The sequence below is a fragment of the Trachypithecus francoisi genome, unplaced genomic scaffold (assembly GCF_009764315.1).
Source record: "Trachypithecus francoisi isolate TF-2019V2 unplaced genomic scaffold, Tfra_2.0 Lachesis_group6, whole genome shotgun sequence".
NCBI lineage: Eukaryota > Metazoa > Chordata > Mammalia > Primates > Cercopithecidae > Trachypithecus > Trachypithecus francoisi.
The window spans coordinates 9,521,273-9,542,616 of record NW_022681471.1 but is presented as its reverse complement, the minus strand read 5'-3'; the positions used below and the strand labels follow the sequence as shown (position 1 = coordinate 9,542,616).

Sequence of the window (21,344 nt, the reverse complement as noted above, 5' to 3'; positions counted from 1 at the left end):
AGAACTCAAACAATAGCAAGCGTTGAGAAAATATGAATCAATGGAAACTCATATAATTCTAGTGAGAATGCCCATTGGTACAACTACTCTGGGTAACAATTGTACCTCCTTTTGTAAAGTTGCACATTCCAAGACCTATGATTACATATGTGAGACTTCCTATATATACAGTTTTGTGTTCTATGTATATGCATATCCTACACACACACCCCCCCCCAAGAGAAAGACCCTTTAATAAACACACACACAACAAAAGATACATATTGTTCTTAGCAGCACTGATCATACCAGGAAAATAAAAAATCCTGCGAACACCCCAAAGGCCCATCGACAGGAGAACGGATGAATTCTAGTAAAATCCCAAAGTGAAATATTATTCAGCAGTGACAATGAATGAATTATGCCTACATAAAACCTTAAAAAGAATCTTAGCAGGCCAGGCACGGTGGATCACACCTGTAATAATCTCAGCACTTTGGGAGGCCGAGGGAGGGCGGATCACTTGAGGCCAGGAGTTCAAGACCAGCCTGACCATGGCAAGACCCCGTCTCTACTAAAATACAAAAATCAGCCAAGCATGGTGGCACATGCCTGTAGTCTCAGCTACTTGGGAGGCTGAGGCAGGCGAATCACTTGAACCCAGGAGGCAGAGGTTGCAGTGAGCCAAGATCGCACCACTCACCACTGCACTCCAGCCTGAGAGACAGAGTAAGACTGTCTCAAAAACAAACAAACAAAAAATCTTAGCAATATAATACTGAGTAAAAAACAGTATGTAAACCATTTTATTTTATTTCTCAAAATAAGAAAGCTAAATATCTAAGTTTGTATACACACATGTTAAAACTATACTTTAAAACAGAATGATTATTACAAAAATAAGGCTAATGGTTACAGGGTGGCGGGAAGGCAAGGAGATGAGATAGGGAAGTAGTACATAGGTAGAATTGTATTGCTAATGTTATAATTCTCAAGTTGGGTAGTGGGCATGCAGGGGTTTATTTTATTTTTATGCACATATTTTATATCTATTCTATTTGCACTGAATATTACATTTTTAAGTGACAGTTTCTTTTAAAAGGAAGTGATTTTTTCCAAGGCTATGCTGCTCATTAGTAAAGGCACTATAACAAAGAAGTTCCCATCCCTGTACCTCAAAAAACTTCCACAATGTGAGGTACATATTAGGAAATAAACAGATACTTGTTAATGCACATTGAATTTCATGACTACTTAAAATTGTCAATTTCAAACATGGATTCTATAAATACATTAAGAAGTCTTCTGATTTGATTACATATGATTTTATTTTGATAGCACTGCCTTCATTAGTATCTTTAATAAGTAATATGTCTGAATTTTTACAGGAATATTTTAATTGCACTGCCTGAAATTTCAAAACAGGGATATATGTCCTCCTGATACTTTTCATCGAGGTTGGGGTCTAACCTAACAAATGATTATGACTTTTAAAATAGACTTTATTTACAGATTCAATTTTCTGAAACTGCTCCCTTGCTAGGGCTCTCAGCCTTAGGTTGAATCACTGGCTGTAATAAACATGGCACCCAATTCAGCTCCACCAAATTACTACTTGTTCTCAAGTATATATACATGAATTGTCTACTTATTGCCTCCTACTGTCTTGTAGCAGCTGTCACTCAGCCCGTCCAAGGGCCGCCACTCTATCCAACATTCTGCAACTAATTAACTGTATTTATAAGTAGAGATGAGTAAGAGTGTTTTTGAAAAATAATGGTAGGTGACCACTGGCAAAAGCAGTGTTGATTCCCAGGAAGCTTGCCCATAATATTCCAGCATCAACAAAAATCCTCTCCTCCATTAGTGCTGTTAGCTAAAAGATTAATATAATTAGATTTGAGTTTAATTAATTCTAGAGCATAGTACTAACCAAGGCATGGGTCTACATTAGATCCTCAATCATTCAGATCAGTGTAAAACTAAACAGGATACCCACTATTAAAAACCCATAAACAGTGTCAGGCCTCTGAGCCCAAGCTAAGCCATTATATCCCCTGTGACCTGCACGTATACATCCAGATGGCCTGAAGTAACTGAAGAATCACAAAAGAAGTGAAATTTAAATTGCCTGTTCCTGCCTTAACTGATGACATTACCTTGTGAAATTCCTTCTTCTGGTTCATCCCGGCTCAAAAGCTCCCCCACTGAGCACCTTGTGTCCCCCGCTCCTGCCCGCCAGAGAACCCCCTTTGACTGTAATTTTCCTTTACCTACCCAAATCCTATAAAACAGCCCCACCCCATCTCCCTTCACTGACTCTCTTTTTGGACTCAGCCTGCCTGCACCCAGGTGAAATAAACGGCCTTGTTGCTCACACAAAGCTGTTTGGTGGTCTCTTCACACAGATGCGAATGAAACAGTACTTCCTAAAATTTGTCACTGTCCCATTCAAAATATATAAAATCAGTTCAAACTCATTACTATAAAGGGGAAACTGAAATTTGGGGTAGAGTACTGTCAAATGTGCAATGAAGAGATGGAGACCCAAAGAGTAAAACAGATAAAAACCCAACAGAAAATAGTCAAAAGATTCGCTCATTCCTAGACTCTAAGCCTAAACACATAGTACAGAATTATAAAGCTGGGAGAGAACTTAGATACAAATCATCCCAGGAGCCCAGTTCACAGATGAGGAAACTGAGGACAAGGGCAATAGAACTGAGCCTGGAATTCCATATTTCTGAATTCTCAATTCACTGAATAATCTTGGAAAAGCCACTTACCCTCTCTCAGTCCATTTTCCCAGCTACAATGAAGATGTTGGACTACTAAATGGTCTCTAAGGTTCTTTAGTAGTTCTAGGATTCACTGAGCCTTACAGACCATCTAGCAGCCCAAGCCCTTTATTTTACAGATGGGGAGTCTAGCAAACTACAATTATTTATAGTAGAGTCTGCCATTCCTGGCCTATAGACACTTTAGATTTGTTCATTCATCTTCACATCATCCTAGGACATAAATGTGACAGTTAATTTTATGTGTCAATTTGACTAGGCCACAGCATGCTCAGGTATTTGGCCAAGCATTATTCTAGATGTGTCTGTCAAGGTGTTTCTGGATGAGATTAACTTTTGAATCAGAAGACTGAGTAAAGCAGACTGCCCTCCATAATGTGGGTGGGTCTCACCAAATCAGTGTAAGGCCTGAGTAGAACAGAAAGGCTGCTCTTCCCCTTCCCTTGACTAAGGAGTAACTCCTCCTGCATTTTCCTGCCTTCAGAGATGAATAGTGGCTCTTCCTCAAGTCTTGAACCTACTCCAGTCTTCAGATTGGAATTTACGCCATCAGTTCTCCTTGGGTCTCCAACTTGTGGACTGCAGATCTTGGGTCTTGTCAAGCTACATAAACCCATGAGCCAATTCCTTACGATAAATCACTTCCTGTATATATCCTATTGGTTCTGTTTCTCTGGAGAATTCTAATAACCAAATGTGTATAATAAACTAACTAAGGCTTATACAGCACTTAAAACAGTTCCTGGAACTTAACACTCTAGGTTTTGCTGTTATTATTATGATTAAAAGGCAAAGAAAAACAACTTACAACTGTAACAATTCCATAAACCTGCAACATATCAATGAAATCATGGATCAGCAATTCAAGGCTCTGACTTAATTATTTCTGCACACAGATATCCTAACAAAACACAAATGCCTACACCGAAAGTAAAATTTTTAAAAAAGATTTTTAAAAATTTCAAATTTTGACCCACATAAAATGATGAGATTAGCTCCATCTTTGTGCAATAAGGACTTAAATAAGACACTACTATCATTGCTGAATATCTGGTACCCCTTAAAGTTGCAATAAACTCACAAAAATAATAACATTAAAAGTACTTGCACCTCAAAAAGCTGTTTAAAAACAAATTTTGAAACAAGAATTTGAAAAACACATAGACAAAAAGTTATCAAAAGGACTTAAAAATTACACCGGGCGTAGTGGCTCACATCTGTAATCTCAGCACTTTCGGAGGCCAAGGCAGTAGGATCAAATGAGGCCAGGAGTTTCAGACCAGTCTGGTCAACACAGTGAAACCCCATCTCTACTAAAAATGCAAAATCTAGCCAGGCATGGTGGTACATGTCAGTAATCCTAGCTACTCGGGAGGCTGAGGGACGAGAATTATTTGAACCTGGGAGGCAGAGGTTACAGTGAGCTACTCCACTCCAGCCTGGGTGACACAGCAAGACTCTACCTCAAAAAAAAAAAAAAAAAAGAAAAAGAAAAAAAAAGATTTGATTAATAAACACTTCATTTGGTATTTATACTGGAGTATTTTTTAATTGACATATAATAGTTGTACATATTTTACGAGTACATTAAGTATTTTGAAAATATAATAGCAAATTGCTGAAGAAAATCAACGTTGTAAATGTGTATGAAACCATAGTGAAGCTTATAAAGCTAATTCATTAACTACATCACCAAATATGAAATAACCAAAATCATAATTTAAAAAGGCATGATGTACGTATTATAAAACACAACATGTGGCCAGCGCGGTGGCTCACGCCTGTAATCTCAGCATTTTGGGAGGCCAAGGCGGACAGATTACCAGAGGTCAGGAGTTCGAGACCAGCCTGGCCAACATGGTGAAACCCTGTCTCTACTAAAAATACAAAAATTAGCTGTGCGTGTTAGCACACACCTGTAATCCCAGCCACTCAGGAGGCTGAAGCAAGAGCATCACTTGAACCCAGGAGGCAGAGGTTGCAGTGAGCCGAGATCACGCCACTGCATTCCAGCCTGGGTGACAGAGCAAGACTCTGTCTTAAAAAAAAAAAAAAAAAAGACTAGACATCACTTAGTCTTTGATCTCTCAGTCAAGCACTACAAGTCTATAATTATAAATGGGAAATAAGATTAGAAATGCAAATAGAAATCGTATTTCATTTATTCAGCAAACATTTTATGAGCACATATTATGTCAGGCAGTGAAGCATTAGGGATATAGCAATGAGCAAAAATAGTCACAGGTCTTACCTTCATGAAGCATACTATATAGAGGAAATCTAGATACTAAGTAAGTTACCAAATACAGTATGCAAATGTAAAGTCAACTACAAAAAGAATATGAAGGACAGGTTCATAGTCACATGTGAACCTGGCATTGTGTGAGGGAAGGATTACGGACAGCTTCCTTAGGGAAGTGATGATTACGCTGAGCTCTGAGAAATGAGTAAGAGTTGAGACAATTGACTACAGGAGAGAAGTGCACCAGGAATATACAGTATATTATACAACGGTCCTGTGGCAGATGGAACACAAAAAATGAGGAAGATTTTTTGCAGAAATAAAAAAATATACATCCATCATAAAATCCATATGGAATTTTAAGGCACCCCAAATAGCCAAAACAATCTTGAAAAAGAGCGAAGTTGGGGATCTCGCAACTCCTGATTTCAAAACATATTACAAAACAATATGCAATCAAAGTAATCAAAACCACGTGGCACTGGCATAAAGACAGACACACAGACAAACAGAATAAAATAAATATCCCAGAAGTAAACTCTCATGTACATGGTCAAATGATCTTTAACAAGGGTGCCAAAACCACTCAGTGGGGGAAAAGAGAGTCTTTTCTTTTTTCTTACCCTGCCCTATGATGCTGAGAGAGTCTTCAAATAAATGGTGCTAGGAAAACTGGACATCAACATGCACAAGAATGAAGTTGGACCCTTATCTTATACTACATACAAAAAGTAACTCAAAGTCGATTGAAGATCTACATGTAAGACTTATAAGCTATCAACTAAACTTAAAAATATGCAACTCCTAGAAGAAAACAGAGGGGAAAACACTCATGACATATGGATTTGACAATGATTTCACGGATATGACATTAAAAGCACAGGCAACGAAAGCATAAACAGACAAATGAGACTACATCAAACTTTAAAACTTCTGTTCGTCAAAGTAAGTAATCATCACAATGAAAAGGCAACCTATGGAATGTGGGAAAATATTTGCAAATCATATATTTCATAAGGAGATATTATCCATAATATGTAAATAACTCTTACAACTGAGCAACAACAAAAAAGGAAATAACACCCTCGCCACCACAATGGGTAAAGGACTTAAGCAGACATTTCTCGAAAGGGACGTACAAATGGCCAAAAAACATAGCAAATGATGCTCAACATCACTAATCATCCGAGAAATGCAAATCAAAATCACAATAAGATGTAACCTCACATCCATTAAGACAGCTACTATAGGTCGGGCGTGGTGACTCCCATTTGTAATCCCAGCACATGGGAGGCCAAGGCAGAGGGATCACATAAGGTCAGGAGTTCGAGACCAGCCTGGCCAGCATAGTGAAACCCAGTCTCTACCAAAAAGACAAAAATTAGCCGGGCATGGTGGTACACGCCTGTAATCCCAGCTATTCGGGAGGCTGAGGCAGTAGAATCGCTCGAACCTGGGAAGCAGAGGTTGCAGTGAGCAGAGATCGCCACCACTGCACTTCAGCCTGGGCAGCAGAGCAAGGCTCTGCCTCAAAAAAAAAAAAAAAAAAAGAAAGACTGTTACTATAAAAAATATAGCAATTGTTGGTGAGTATGTGGAGAAACTAGAACCCTTAATGGGAATGTAAAATGATGTAGCCACTGTTGAAAACGGTACAGAAGTTCCTCAAAAAATTAAACACAAAATACCATATGACACAGCAGTCTCATTTCTGGGTATATATCCAAAGAATCGAAAGCATAATCTCAAAGAGAGGTATTTGCACACTGATGTTCATAGCAGCATTATTCCCAATAGCAAGAGATGGAAGCAATCCAAATGACTATCTACAGATGAATGGATAAACAATATATATATACACACAATGAAATATAATCCAGCCTTTAAAAGGAAGAAAATCAGGCCAAGCACGGTGGCTTATGCCTGTAATCCCACCACTTTGGGAGGCCGAGGCGGGTGGATCACCTGAAGTCAGAAGTTCCACACTAGCCTGGCCAACATGGCGAAACCTCGTCTCTACTAAAAATACAAAAATTAGCTGGGCATGGTGGCAGGCAACTATAATCCCAGCTACTGGGGAGGCTAAGGCAGGAGAATTGCTTGAACCCGGGGGTGGGGTGGGGGACAGAGGTTGCAGTGAGCCAAGACCACACCACTTCACTCCAGCCTGGGCGACAGAGTGAAACCCCATCTCAAAAAAAGGGAAGAAAATCCTCTCACATGCTACGACATGGAGAATCCTGGAGGACATTATGCTAAGTGAAATAAGCCAGTCACAAAAAGACAAATACTGCATGAAGTAGGGGAGCTGTTGTTTAATGGCTATGGAATTTTAGTTTTGCAAGATGAAAAAGTTCTAGAGATCTGTTGCATACAACGTGAATACAATTTGCACTACTCTATGCTTTAAAAAAAGATGGTAAGTTTTATGTGTTTCCTTTACAATTAAAAATACTAGTTATTGGCCAGGTGCTGTGGCTCATGCCTGTAATTCCAGCACTTTGGGAGGCAGAGGAGGGTGGATCACCTGAGGTTGGGAGTTCAAGACCAGCCTGGCCAACATGGCGAAACCCTGTCTCTACTAAAAAATATTTTTAAAATTAGCCGGGCGTGGTGGCGTGTGCCTGTAATTCCAGCTGCTCAGGAGGCTGAGGCATGAGAATCGCTTGAATCCGGGAGGCAGACAAGGCAGCGAGCCGAGATCACACCACTGCACTCCAGCCGGGGCGACTGAGCAAGACTCTGTCTCAAAAAAACACATAAACGGGTGGGCGCGGTAGCTCACACCTATAATCCCAGCAAAATCCCATCTCTACTAAATACACAAAAATTAGCTGCGTGGTGGTGGGCACCTGTAATCTAAGCTACTTGGGAGGCTGAGAGAGGAGAATGGCTTGAACCCAGGAGGCGGAGGTTGCAGTGAGCAGAGATTGCAGCACTGCACACGCACACACACAAACTACTTATTTAAGTGAGGAAGAACTGAAGAAAGCAGTTGGGTAGTTCCTGAAAAGTTTAAACATACAATTACCATATGACCCAGCAATTCCACTAATATATACTCAAGTAAAAACATATTCATTTTAAAAAGCAAAAAATTTGCCAGGCACAGTGGCTCACACCTGTAATTCCAGCACTTTGGGAGGCCAAGATGGGTGGATCACCTAAGGCCAAGAGTTCAAGACAAGCCTGGCCAACAAGGTGAAACCCTGTATCTACTAAAAATACAAAACTAGCCAGGTGAGGTGGTGCACGTCTGTTGTCCCAGCTACTCAGGAGGCTGAGACAGGAGAATTGTTTGAACCTGGGAGGCAGAGGCTGCAATGTGCCGTGATGGCACCACTGCACTCCAGCCTGGGCGACAGAGTGAGGCTCTGTCTCAATAAAAAAATAAAAAATTATAATAAAGGACAAAAGTGCAAACCCAAATGTCCATCAGCTGATGAACAAATAAACAAAATGTGCTCTCTCCATAAAACAGAGTATTACTCTGCCTTCAAAAGGAATGAGTCCAGTCACGGTGGCTCACACCTATAATCCCAGCACTTTGGGAGGCCGAGCTGGGCGGATGACCTGAGGTCAGTTTGAGACCAGCCTACTCAACATAGCAAAACCCTGTCTCTACTAAAAATACAAAAATTAGTTGAGTGTGGTGGTGCGTGCCTGTAGTCCAAGCTACTTTGGAGGCTGAGGCATGAGAATCACTTGAAACCGGGAGGCATAGGTTGCAGCGAGCCAAGATCATACCACTGCGCTCCAGTCTGGGTGACAAAAAGAGAGACTCCACCTCAAAAAAAAGGAATGAAGTACTGATACTGATATATGCTACAACATGAACAAATCTTGAAAATATTACTATGCTAAACCAAAGAATTCAGTCACAAAGTAACACATGTTGTATGATTCCTTTGGCAGTCCAGAGATAAGAAAGTAGATTGGTGGTTGCCAAGGGCTGAAGGGTAGAGGATTGGGACTAAGAGATAACAGATGGGGTTTCTTTTTGAGGTAGTGGAAATATGCTGGAATTAGATAGCTGTGATAGTTACACAGCATAGTAAATTTAAATCCACTAAGTGTATACTTTAAAGTGGTGAATTTTATGTTATGTGAATTATCTCAATTTTTTCAAGTGAACGAAAAAAAGTGAAAGAGTAAGAGCAATACCACCAGCAAAGTACTTAACCAGAAATCAGCGGAAAGTCAATGAAATGCTCCTGGTGTGCGTCTGTAAAAGATCCCCCTGCAGCTGTGTGGAAGATGGATAGGAGAGGGCAAAAGTGGATAATAAAATAATCGATTGCAAAGGTCCAGGTAAATGACAGCAGTAGCTTGAACTTGAATGGTGGTAGGTGTGGAAATGAAGAAAGGTGGATGGATGTGACAGCATTTTCAGAAATAGAACCTATTGGATTATCTGACAAATGTGATGAAGGGAAAGGTTAGTATTAAGTATGACTGCTAGGTTTTTAGCTTGAGCTACTAGGTGGGGGATGGTGTCACCTACTGAACAGGGGAAAACTGGAGGAGGAATAAATATGAAAGTGGAGAAATGCTAATGACTTAGATGAGGGTGGCAGTCATGATGATAAAGAAAAGTGGCATTGACTGAGCATGGTGTTGTGATGAACTGGTTATGACGGTGATACATGTCCCTACCCAAATCTCATCTTGAATTATAATCCCCATAATACCCACCTGTCAAGGGAGAGACCAGGTGGAGGCAACTGAATCATGGGGGCAGTTTTCTCCATGGTGTTCTCGTGATAGTGAGTCTCACGAGATCTGATGGTTTCATAAGGGGTTCTTCCCCCTTCAGTCAGCACTTCTCCTTCCTGCCACCTTGTGAAGAAGGTGCCTTGCTTCCTAATTGCCTTCTGCCGTGATTGAAGTTTTCTAAGGCCTCCCCAGCCATGTGGAACTGTGAGTCCATTAAACCTCTTTCCTTTATAAATTACCCAATCTCAGGCAGTTCTTTATAGCAGTATGAAAATAGACTAATACAGAGGGAGGGAGATGCAATTCATGTTCTGGTAAGTCCGAATGATGCAGTCAGATCTGAAAGTCTATTAAAAGCTTTCTTATCTAATAGCAGTGAAATATAAATGTGTTGGTAAGGAGGGTACTCCTGAAAAAAAGCCTAATCTCCAGCTTTTTAAATAAATGACCACTAGTACTCAAGAAAATGAACTGCCATCCTGTCTCCCCTGTCTAAGCAAAGTTCCCAGAAATGTGTACCCATAATTTAAGCAGGGTAACTAAGTAAGCAGTCCTATAATAATACATGAAGTAGTGTCATGATATATTACCCTGAATATATATTTCATCCTGGTCTCTGCCTTACTGTCCCTGCACCAAATCAAGCCGGGCATGGCAGCTCAAGCCAGTAATCCCAGCACTTTGGGAGGCTGAGTCAGGTGGATCACTTGAGGTCAGGAGTTCAAGACCAGCCTGGCCAACATGGTGAAACCCCATCTCTCCTAAAAATACAAAAATTAGCCAGGTGTGGTGGCACATGCCTGTAGTCTCAGCTACTCAGGAGGCTGAGGCAGGAGAATCACTTGAACCCGGGAGGTGGAGGTTGCAGTGAGCCGAGATTGTGCCACTGCACTCCAGCCTGGGCAACAGAGCAAGACTGTCTCTCTCTCTCTCTCTCTCTCTCTCTCTCTCTATATATATATATATATATATAACAATTTCGCTGGAGTCATAGGTTTCAGAAAAGAGTATCTATGTATAGGAAGATTCCTATAGCTATTGTTGTGGAGACCTAAAGCCACCTGACACCTGTTTTCAGCATCTCCTTTTTCAAAATCAAAATTACTACAGCCAATGTAAGGCATTGAAGATCAACGTTTTGGTCTTTCTGCTGTATCATGGACAGGATGTTTATGTTCCCATAAAATTCTTATGTGGAAATCCAAACTTCCAAGGTGTCGGTACTAGGAGGTGAGGCATCTGACAGGTGATTAGGCCATGAGGGTGGAGCCCTCATTAATGGGATTAGTGCCCGAGAGAGCTCATTTCACTCTTTTTCTGCCATATGAGGTTACAATAAGTCACCAGTTTACAACATGAAGCCCCCTCACCAGTAGCCAACCATGCTGGCATCCTATCTTAGACTTCCAAGTTCCAGGATTGTGAGAAATAAATTTCTGTTGTTTATAAGCCACTGAATCTATGGTGATCTGTTATACTTTTTATTTGTTTTGTTTTGTTTTTTTGAGGCAGAGTCTCACTCTGTTACCCAGGCTGGAGTGCAGTGGTGCCATCTCTGCTCACTGCAACCTCTACCTCCCTGGCTCAAGCAGTTCTCCGGCCTCAGCCTCCCAAGTAGCTGGGATTACACATGCTTTCCATCACACCTGGCTAATTTTTGTTTTTAGTAGAGACCGGGTTTCACCATGTTGGCCAGCCTGGTTTTGAACTCCTGACCTCAAATGATTCACCTGCCTCAGCCTCCCAAAGTGCTGGGATTACAGGCATGAGCCACTGAGCCCCGCCTGTTATACTTTTTTATAACAGCTCAAACTCATTTGGGGTTGGCATGTATGCTCTCTAAATTGACTGGTTCCCATGCTTTAAGTGCAAACAATGACCCCGCACCACTGCTCAGGTAATTGCCTCCTCCTGTAATGAGACTGCCCATCCCTAAAATCTCAGAACCTTCAGCCCTTTGGGTCCCCAAAGGCCCAGCTGACAGGCTACTTCCTCCATAAAGCTCTCCCCAAGAAATGAAGCCAGAGAGCCAGTGCCTCCTTCTGAATGGCTACTGCACTTACTGTGTATGTTGTTCAAAAGGATGGCACTGGTGACCTACTGGCCTTGTGTGGAGGTTGGTCCTGTTTGCTGGTCTTCTATCTCTTCTACCAAAGTGCAGGCTAGGCCGGGCGCGGTGGCTCAAGCCTGTAATCCCAGCACTTTGGGAGGCCGAGACGGGCGGATCACGAGGTCAGGAGATCGAGACCATCCTGGCTAATACGGCGAAACCCCGTCTCTACTAAAAAATACAAAAAACTAGCCGGGCGACGAGGCGGGCGCCTGTAGTCCCAGCTACTCGGGAGGCTGAGACAGGAGAATGGCGTGAACCCGGGAGGCGGAGCTTGCAGTGAGCTGAGAGCCGGCCACTGCACTCCAGCCTGGGCGGCAGAGCAAGACTCCGTCTCAAAAAAAAAAAAAAAAAAAAAAAAAAAAAAAAAAAAAAAAAAAGTGCAGGCTACTGGTGAGCAGGGCTGTATCTTACACACCTCCACAGTACCAAATAGGGGATGAGTGTTTCAAGAAAGCTGTGATTCACATGGATGTTTTCAGAAAAGAAGCCAGAGTAAATTGTCAACTATACTATAGATCCCTTAATCCATACTACTGCAAAATACATTAATTGTGAAGCTTAAAGAACGTCCTCACTGCTTACACAACAGGTGTAGCTTACATAATCTGCTCTACCCAGCTGTTACTTGAGGCAATTCCCTCCTGGCTTCTACTCCCTGTCGATATGTGGGATTACTCCACCATCCAGTATGATTTCCTCATTCTTTGCGCCAATCACAAAAGATTTGTTAATTTTCCTTTATAACAGTAAAAACAGTTGAAACTCCAAATAACCAGAGATATTCTAGGGTTTTCCATGACTATAAAACTCAAAAGACAGGCCGGGCGCGGTGGCTCAAGCCTGTAATCCCAGCACTTTGGGAGGCCGAGACGGGCGGATCACAAGGTCAGGAGATCGAGACCATCCTGGCGAACACGGTGAAACCCCGTCTCTACTAAAAAAATACAAAAAACTACCGGGCGAGGTGGCGGGCGCCTGTAGTCCCAGCTACTCGGGAGGCTGAGGCAGGAGAATGGCGTAAACCCGGGAGGCAGAGCTTGCAGTGAGCTGAGATTGCGCCACTGCACTCCAGCCTGGGCGACAGAGCGAGACTCCGCCTCAAAAAAAAAAAAAAAAAAAAAACTCAAAAGACAATCCAGGATATAAACCAATATTTGTAAATATTGCCATACATTTTTTTTTTCTTTTGGTGTTTTTTTTTTTCCCTATATAGTCTTCTTTGACAAAATACTGCACTATTCCCACTGTTTGGAAACTGTGTTACCCAAAAGGTATAGAATGGGATGAAGCAATGATGCAAATGAGTGTTAGGACTATGAACAAATGAATGGGAGCAGTAACGAAAGTCCAAAAGTCAGGAAAAATGAAAATCCACGAACTTGGTGATGCTCCAGAGAGGAAACCAGCAAGTGTTGACGCTAAACTGGCAGAAACATCAATACTTCCTGGCTCCCCCACTGGGTGCATCAATTTACCACCGGCAGGCTGCTCTTCTGCTTCAAGTGACAAATAGTGAGTGCTTTCAATGACAGTATGAAAAGGAATGACCCATAATCTAGAAGCATGGGTATGGGCAGCAATGAAAAGATGTGATTGCTGGAGTCTGTCTCAGCTGCACTGCTGATTAGCTTAATGATCTTGGACAAGTCATTTCCTTTCACTGAAAAAATACCAGTATTTCATAATATTTGCGTGATGGAAAGAGTTAACATAGCAGGCCTGACACTGCTATTCTTAGTAGGGCCTGTTTGCAAGGTTGGTCCTTGGCTGGTGTCTGGGGACTCGGATTTCGGGAGGGTTCCCATCACCCTGATAAGAGTGGCTCACTCTGCTTAAGCTGTGTAAACAATAGGGTTTACGGTGAATACCTGCTTTCCTTCTTGGGGTCTGGAATTTTGCTGTGTACCAGGTGGAGGGTGCCTCTGTGACCAGCTCCCAATAAAAACCCTAGGTACTGAATCTCTAATAAGCTTCCCTAGTAGACATTTCACACAAGCTGTCAAAACTCGTTTGCTAGAGGAATTAAGCATGACCTCTGTGATTTCAGTGAAAGAGGACTGGAAGCTTGCACATGGTTTCCTCCAGACTTGGCCCCAATGAGCCTTTTCCCATTACTGACTTTGCTCTGTATCCTTTTGCTATAATAAATCACATCCCCAAGCGTGTATATGTACTGAGTTCTGCCAGTGAATCATGAAACCTAGGCCAGTTTTGAGGACCTCTGACACAATTGGTATAGTGTTGAACAGTCTACCAAACATTTTTTTCAACAGTCTTGTGAAACAGGTATTATTATTCCCATTCTATCGATGAAGAAACTGAAGTTCAAAAAGGTTGACAGAGAGTGTGCCCAGAAAATAAATATTCAGTGTTTACTATATTATATATGGCTGTTCTCAAATTTTAGTGAGCCTAAGAACCACTTGGAATGCTTGTTAAAAACAGTTTCCGGGGCCTACCACCTAAGACTTGGATTCAGTAAGTTCAAGACCCAGGAATCTGTATTTACAGTAAGCATCCAGGATTATTATTATTATTATTATTATTTGAGATGGAGTTTTGCTCTTGTTGCCCAGGCTGGAGTGCAATGGCACAATCTCGGCTCACTGCAACCTCTACCTTCCAGGTTCAAGTGATTCTTCTGCCTCAGCCTCCCAAGTAGCTGAAATTACAGGCCTGCACTACCACTCCTGGCTAATTTTATAGCACAGTCTGAAATGCATAATGTAGCCCAGTCTGAAATGGATAAGCTTCTTGGTGGCTGCTTCCTAAACTGATCATTTTTCATCTGTTATTACTGACTCAGACTGTGTTACCAATTCAGCTCAAAACAATTAAACAAGTATTAATTGAACATCTACTGTTTACCTGATGCTGTGCTAACTGCAAGACCATTTTCAAGAACACTTCTGATTTTTCCAAGAATACCATGGTAAAGAGAAATGGAATAGGAAAACATTGCCACATTAATACTTCATGACAACATATAATACAGACACCTAAAAAACAAATGATGATATCTGCTTGAACAGGGTAGGCCTCACCAATCCTCCCATATTCCATTAAATAAATATGGCGCAAGAAATCAATGATTTCTACTTCACAAATACAGGTTAACCTTCTTAATCTGGAAATCCATGGTCCATTATCATTTATAAATCACATCTTCTATTATCAAGAAGTCAGCTGAACCAGCAATCCATCCAGACACTGCAGTAATTGAGGGGCTGTCTGCCAATGTGCGGGCACAGGGCATCCTGTGCCCATATCTGCAGTGCTGAGCACTCATTCATCATTAAGCTGCAGCAGTGTTAACATATGCTGCAGTTGTGCCAATATGTTTGTTTTACGATCACCACTAATCTACCCGTATAACAGGCCAAGAAGGTAAATGTTAAGTGAAAGGAAATAAACTCAAGAGCCAGCACCTAATTCACTTGTGGAAGCCCAGAACCTCCCACCACCTAACAAGAAAAAGTCTCCTAGTCTCGAGGGTTCCAGATGTAAATGGATCATCTGTATAAAGCGCTACAGATGTACAGGAAATTCCACCACCTTGAAGAACAAAATAGTATTATTTTTGTATCCCATGCATTCACCCTCTTTGAGAGAACTGATCAACCATGTTAGACAAGCAGTGAGCCTTGATGATTTTTTCCATCACTCAACAAACCAGTATTTGATTTCACTCAGTGGGCTAGTTCTTTGCACATCATGCAGACACAGCGAGGTTAGTTATGGTTCTTTCAGAGGCCACTCGCCATCCTTTACCTCCTAGAACCCACTGCTCAGCAGGTGGTAAACTGGCAGCTTTTTTGAGAAAACAAGCTCTTTTGGACAGTTGCACCAATATAGAAATGGCCAGCTTCACCTGCCCAAATCTCAATTCAGCTAAAAGTTAATTAGGAACACTGGAAACTACCTGGTATATAGGCACTCAACATTACACACTAAATGGCTGCCTTATTAGCAATAATTATTGCATAAACAAAAGGAACAAAGAGTAAACACTACAGAAAGTATTCAGGACACATTCAGAGTTTTAGGTTGCTTAGTCAGTAAAAGGTAGATCAGGAAAAAAGAAGACAAAAGCTGCTTTCATTTGTGTGAAGATTTATTTCAAGTTATAGTGGTTCATTTCTAAATAAGTTTCCCACCTTGTGCAGGGTCAGCCTAGCATCTATTTGCAAAAGAGCAGTTTGCCATGCATAGGTCAGATGAAAGGAGACAAATGCAATAAATTCCTTTTTATCTGACATCCAAACAACCAGAAAATAATTGATATTGTACAATCTATTTTTGGTAGAAAGAAAAATGACAAGTATGTAATAGTAACTTATTCATAAAGATCAAATTTCATGGTATGTCACAAATGTATTCAATGCAATGCAGTTACCATGCCTTCTATATCTGTAGTTGTGTATGTAATGATAATTACAGCTCAAGAAGACAGGAACCTTGTCTGTCTTGCTCATCTATGCCCCCAGGATTGACTACAGTGCCCAGCACATAGTAAGTGCTTGGTGAATATTTGCTGAATGAAAAAATTGCTCTGCAAAACCATACAATGCCTTAATCATCTAAGAAAGAGGCCGGGCGCGCTGGCTCATGCCTGTAATCCCAGCACTTTGGGAGGCCGAGGTGGGGAAATCACCTAAGGTCAAGCGTTCAAGACTATCCTGGCCAACATGGTGAAACCCTATTTCTACTATAAAAAAATACAAAAAATTAGCCAGGCGTGGTGGCAGGTGCCTGTAATCCCAGCTACTAGGGGGGCTGAGGCAGGAGAATCGCTTGAACCCAAGAGGTGGAGGTTGTAGTGAGCCGAGATCGTGCCATTGCACTCCAGCCTGGGTGACAAGAGTAAGACTCTGTCTCCAAAAAAAAAAAAAAACACCAAGGGGATAATGCAGATGGCAGATCCTGGAACTTCTCAGCATGATCCAATTCCCACAATAAATCTCAAAAAAAGGGAAAAAAAGAAAGATTATACTATGGTCAGTATAGCTTTCAGCATTAAGTGTATTTATTCTAATTCTTAGAATACTAGTAATGTATACGGTATACCCCAATTAACAAGAACTCATTCTTCACTCATTCTGCATAAGGGCAGGTTTACAATAATCATTATCTATAAGTAAAGGTTATCATTTATGGGATACATACAAAAGTTGTTCTTTCAAAAAATATTTTACTGAACACCTACTAGGGACCAGGCACTGTGCTAGGAGCTAAGAACACACTGTGAACTGTCCCTGTCTAGGATAGCCTTTCTCAATTAGGGTTCCTTAACTCCAGCTATGCAGGAAAATGTTAATTTATTACTAACAATGCATGTCCTAGGGCATCAGTGCCAATTCTCCCATGTTGTGAAAGACTAGTCTAGGGAGCCATACAAGTTAAAAGGCAATTAGAACACAATATGATTAAAAAAAAAAGTTGCTTTTAAGTATGGTCAGTATTATCAGTATTTTCCCGCTCATCAATGTCAGGCCAGAGTTATTAAAGTGAAACAAACAAAAAAAAAAGTTTAATTATTCTGATAATTTAAAGGGGAGACTAAAAACCTTCTTGCTCCTGGGGGGGGGGGGCGGGGAGCAATTACCTGAACTATTTTCTAAATTGCCTCCATATATTGTTTCATTAGCCTAGCTTTGCCTTGGACTCAAAGAAATAAATTAGTTACCTATTTCATTAATTCTTATTTTGTACTTTTTAGTCATTTTAAATTTCCATTCTTCCTTATGCAGTCTAATTTCTTTCTAGTCCTGGGCATTTTCTGTGTGATATTATGACTATATGCTACATGCATTTATGAAACCAAAACAGTTTAAGGATTTCTAGAATCAGAGATTTAAATGTACTCCAGTATTTCATACTCACAATTAAGCTTTCATGTATCAAAGGTCTAGAAATGCATACCTGTTAACTATCACTCTCTGACAAGCTAAACTGACAGAGTCCTCTTGGCCAAGCACCCAATCTACTTTATCAAGAAATCTCTTATTTTGAATCTTTAGTATAAAATAATTTAATAAGCCAAAAAGAGGAGGGAATTGTTTTCAGATTTTCAAAAAATCTTTAAGACCAAGAGAATATGTTACTATAATCACTAGGAATTGCATTAAGAATAAAACAAAACAGGATAACATAAAAGTCCATGACCCTTAAATCTCAACTAGTCCAGACTTCTGATTAAATATGCCTTTGAAGAAAATAAGTTGTACAGACAGAGCTATTATTATTTATTTACTGTATTTATGGAGATGTTGACTGAGAACAAGCGGTGCTTTTATTGTACTCAGAGACATCTAACTCTTAAATCCTTTAGGACATCCTCTACATGCCTCAACCCTAAAATGTTATACACCAAATCCACCAATTTCTTTCCACCTCAAAACTGTCAAAAGGAAAGTCATAATTCATCAGAAAGAAAGGAACACAGTTATTAATGGCAAAGACGTCAAGACCATGTATTTAAAAAATACAATGAATCACTATTTTCTTTTAGCTTGAAATTGGAAAACTTGAAAAATAAATGGCATTTCAAAATGATTCAGCAAACACAACTGAGCTATAGAAGATGATGCTTGTAAGAATCCTAAGGGATTCTTCCACTTCAGGTTTAAAATATAAAGAAAGCACTTCTCTAATATGTAGTCTAGTTTTCAACAACCAACAACTACAATCAACACCACTGTAATTTATTTCACAATCAAAACCAATTTCAGACACGTACAGGTACACTAAAAACCACAACTGATTTTGAAAGGAATTCATAGCTCTATTTCTAAAATATTAAAACAATCATAAGACAATTCACAGCTTGACTACATCTATACTGCTGTGAAAGTCTCAAAGTTCCAACCAAATCTTTAATTCTAGTCTTCTAGTAATTTAAATGGAAGTACCCCTCAAAGAATTTGTCAGGCAAAAGATAAGAACAGCATACAGTTTACTGATCTAAGAGATGGAAAAATTGCCCCCCCCCCCAAATTTTGAAGCCGTTTTTAGCAATGAGTATTTGATAGTATTTTTCACATTCAGTCCAAAGGTATGCAGATTAATTCCTTGCCCTGGCCTGCTCAGACACAACTCCTAAGAACCTTTCAGCTTACTGCACTGGTACAAATTCCCGATACTTACCACAGTCATGGCTGCGCAGGAAAATGTGAACAGCTGAACATTCCAGCTGCAGCAGTGAGGTCAAAGCTCATTTCAGTATTAGCAAAAGTGATTCTCTGCTGAGATCTTGGTCGGGGATGCAAAGTACTAGCCTCATACCTGCAGGCTGGCACCTCAACAACTGCTGCAAATTCTACTGCATGCCCTGGCTTCCTGAGCCAGCACTGCTTAATTACTAGACTCTGATACAATGCAGATCACTCTTCGCAAAAGGGAAGCAAATGAGCTTTTAGACCAGTACTTGAGTTGTTCAGTTTCAAATGTTCAAATCCTTAAAAAAAAAAAAAAAGGGATTTTCAACAACTTAAGTTTAATGATTTTATTATGATTCAGAGCCAGTTGTTTTCCACCATAAGAGTGCCATGTGAAAAGATTATCCTTTTCCTAAATACTACGATTAGCTTTCACTGCCACCTTTCCCTTTTTGTCACCCCCAAACAACACTCCAAGATCACAAGAATCTATGTGAAATAGAGCTATGAAGAACAATACCCGTTTGCATTCTCAGGCTACATGGGAGAAACCAATTTTAGTCACTTGCTTCAGCAAAGCTATTAGTACAAGCCGTCACCTACGGATTTCAAGATGATTGATATGTACAACCTCTATTGCTCTATGCCACAGGTAATAATCTGTTCCAATTTCATACTGCATGTTTCTGGGAGAGGTCAACATTTAGAAAACCATTAACATAGCACTATTGTGATAATAATATTCTAAAAAGGGATGTACAAGTATTACTTTTAACCTGTGTACATTTGTGAAAGTTTCAAATGAAGGAAAAATGAGAGCAAATTTATCCGATGTATGAAAAATGTTAGCAACGCTTTGATTAGGAATAACTGCATGAATAAAACCAAACTGACATGTTCTCAAAAGATGCATTTTAAGGCAGGTAGAGGAACTCAGCATTCAACCCTTTTTCCTAACTACAGAAAAATCAAAATTTGCAGATGAACCATTTCTTTCACATCATTGGCAGAAATAAAATCCTATTCCCGCCACCTCCTCTTGCAATTAAGGAAGTTGCTACAAATAGCAGCACAGAACGTAAATGGTCCTGTTTTGCTCCATTCTTAATGTACCCTCTAGGAGTAAACAGGTTACTCAAAAAAGTCAGTAGCCCGAAAGCGATTTTCCCTATGGCAAACTCCCTTGAAATGAAATTCCCTTTTCTGGGGATTTTGAAGGGGGTAAACGTGGACGGAGGAGTCCAGTCGCAGCCCGCCTTCTCCCATGGGTTCAAGGTCTGGGGTGCTCAGCCCTCCGCGAGGCTTCAGACCAGCGATCGGCAGCACGGGCAGTGGCGGCGCAGCCTCCGGGCGGCTGCACATCCACCCAGCCCACCCTGACAATCACGCTCGCCTTTCAAACACACCCTAAAGGTGAGCTTTATAGGCTGGGTCTCCAAAGTTTGCCCGGCCTCCGGTCAGCAGCCGCCCGCTGGCTGAGCCCTAGGCAAGGCTGAGTCTTGCCCTAGCCTCCGGCTCCCTCAGCCCCCAGCTCTTCTTTTGGGCCACGGTGACAGGTCTAGGTTTACCTCCATGTGCTCGTGGCAGAGGAAACAAAAGAAGGCAACCTCCCTGAGAATAAAACGCCATCTTCGACTAATTGGCAAACTGAGGGGTCCCCAAGTCGGTCCCCCCACGAGTCCCCCACCACCCAGCCCGAGGGCGGCCCCCAGTTTCAGGCAGAGTTTGTAACAGCTCCGGGAAGCCCTGGTCGAATTGTCCTGGGGGCGAGGGTGGGATACCCCGAGAGCCCTACCTGCCTCCCCTCCCCGGCCGCCTGGGCACAGTGTTTCGGTGAAAAGGAAGAAGAGGGGTGGTGGTGTCTCCAGAGATGTAATTGCCCCCTTAGAAAATTGTTGTGAGGACCCGACGAAGGGGCTGGCGAGCAAACGAACCGGCACGCGCGGAGCCGCAGCGAGTATACTTACAAAACGATTCAAGCTCCGGCGGAACATCGCGTCGAAGGCCGCCGGGCGCTGAGCTGGGCTCTACTGGACTGTCTGGGAAGGCGCCGTCCACAAAACACACTGCGGCGTGGGCCGGCGGCGCCAAGCGGAGCAGCGAGGCGGGCGGCCGGGCCACCCGCTCCCGCCTGCTCTCTTCGGCTCTCCTCGCTCCCCCGCCCCCCAGCCGTCCGCAGCCTCGCCGCCGCCCCGCCTCACTCGCGGCCCGCCCCCGGCCTGCCTGACCTGGGGGCGGCAGCCCCGTGGATCGCCCTTATCTGGCCCCGGCTCCGCGGGCGGCGGCACCGCGGGCCGGTAGCTCCCGCAGCACCCACTGAGAAGGCGAGCCCGCCGCGC

At 41.8% G+C, this 21,344-nt stretch overlaps 1 protein-coding gene across 1 annotated transcript in view; it reads right to left on the bottom strand.

Annotated features, from left to right (window-relative positions):
* ATP11C (ATPase phospholipid transporting 11C) overlaps positions 1-21,141 on the bottom strand; it is a 218,588-nt gene extending 197,447 nt beyond the window's left edge. Inside the window, 1 exon segment of the mRNA XM_033200856.1 lies at positions 20,973-21,141. Coding sequence (XP_033056747.1) covers positions 20,973-20,999 — 27 coding nt within the window. The 5' untranslated portion in view covers positions 21,000-21,141.
* Between the last annotated feature and the right edge of the window lie 203 nt (positions 21,142-21,344).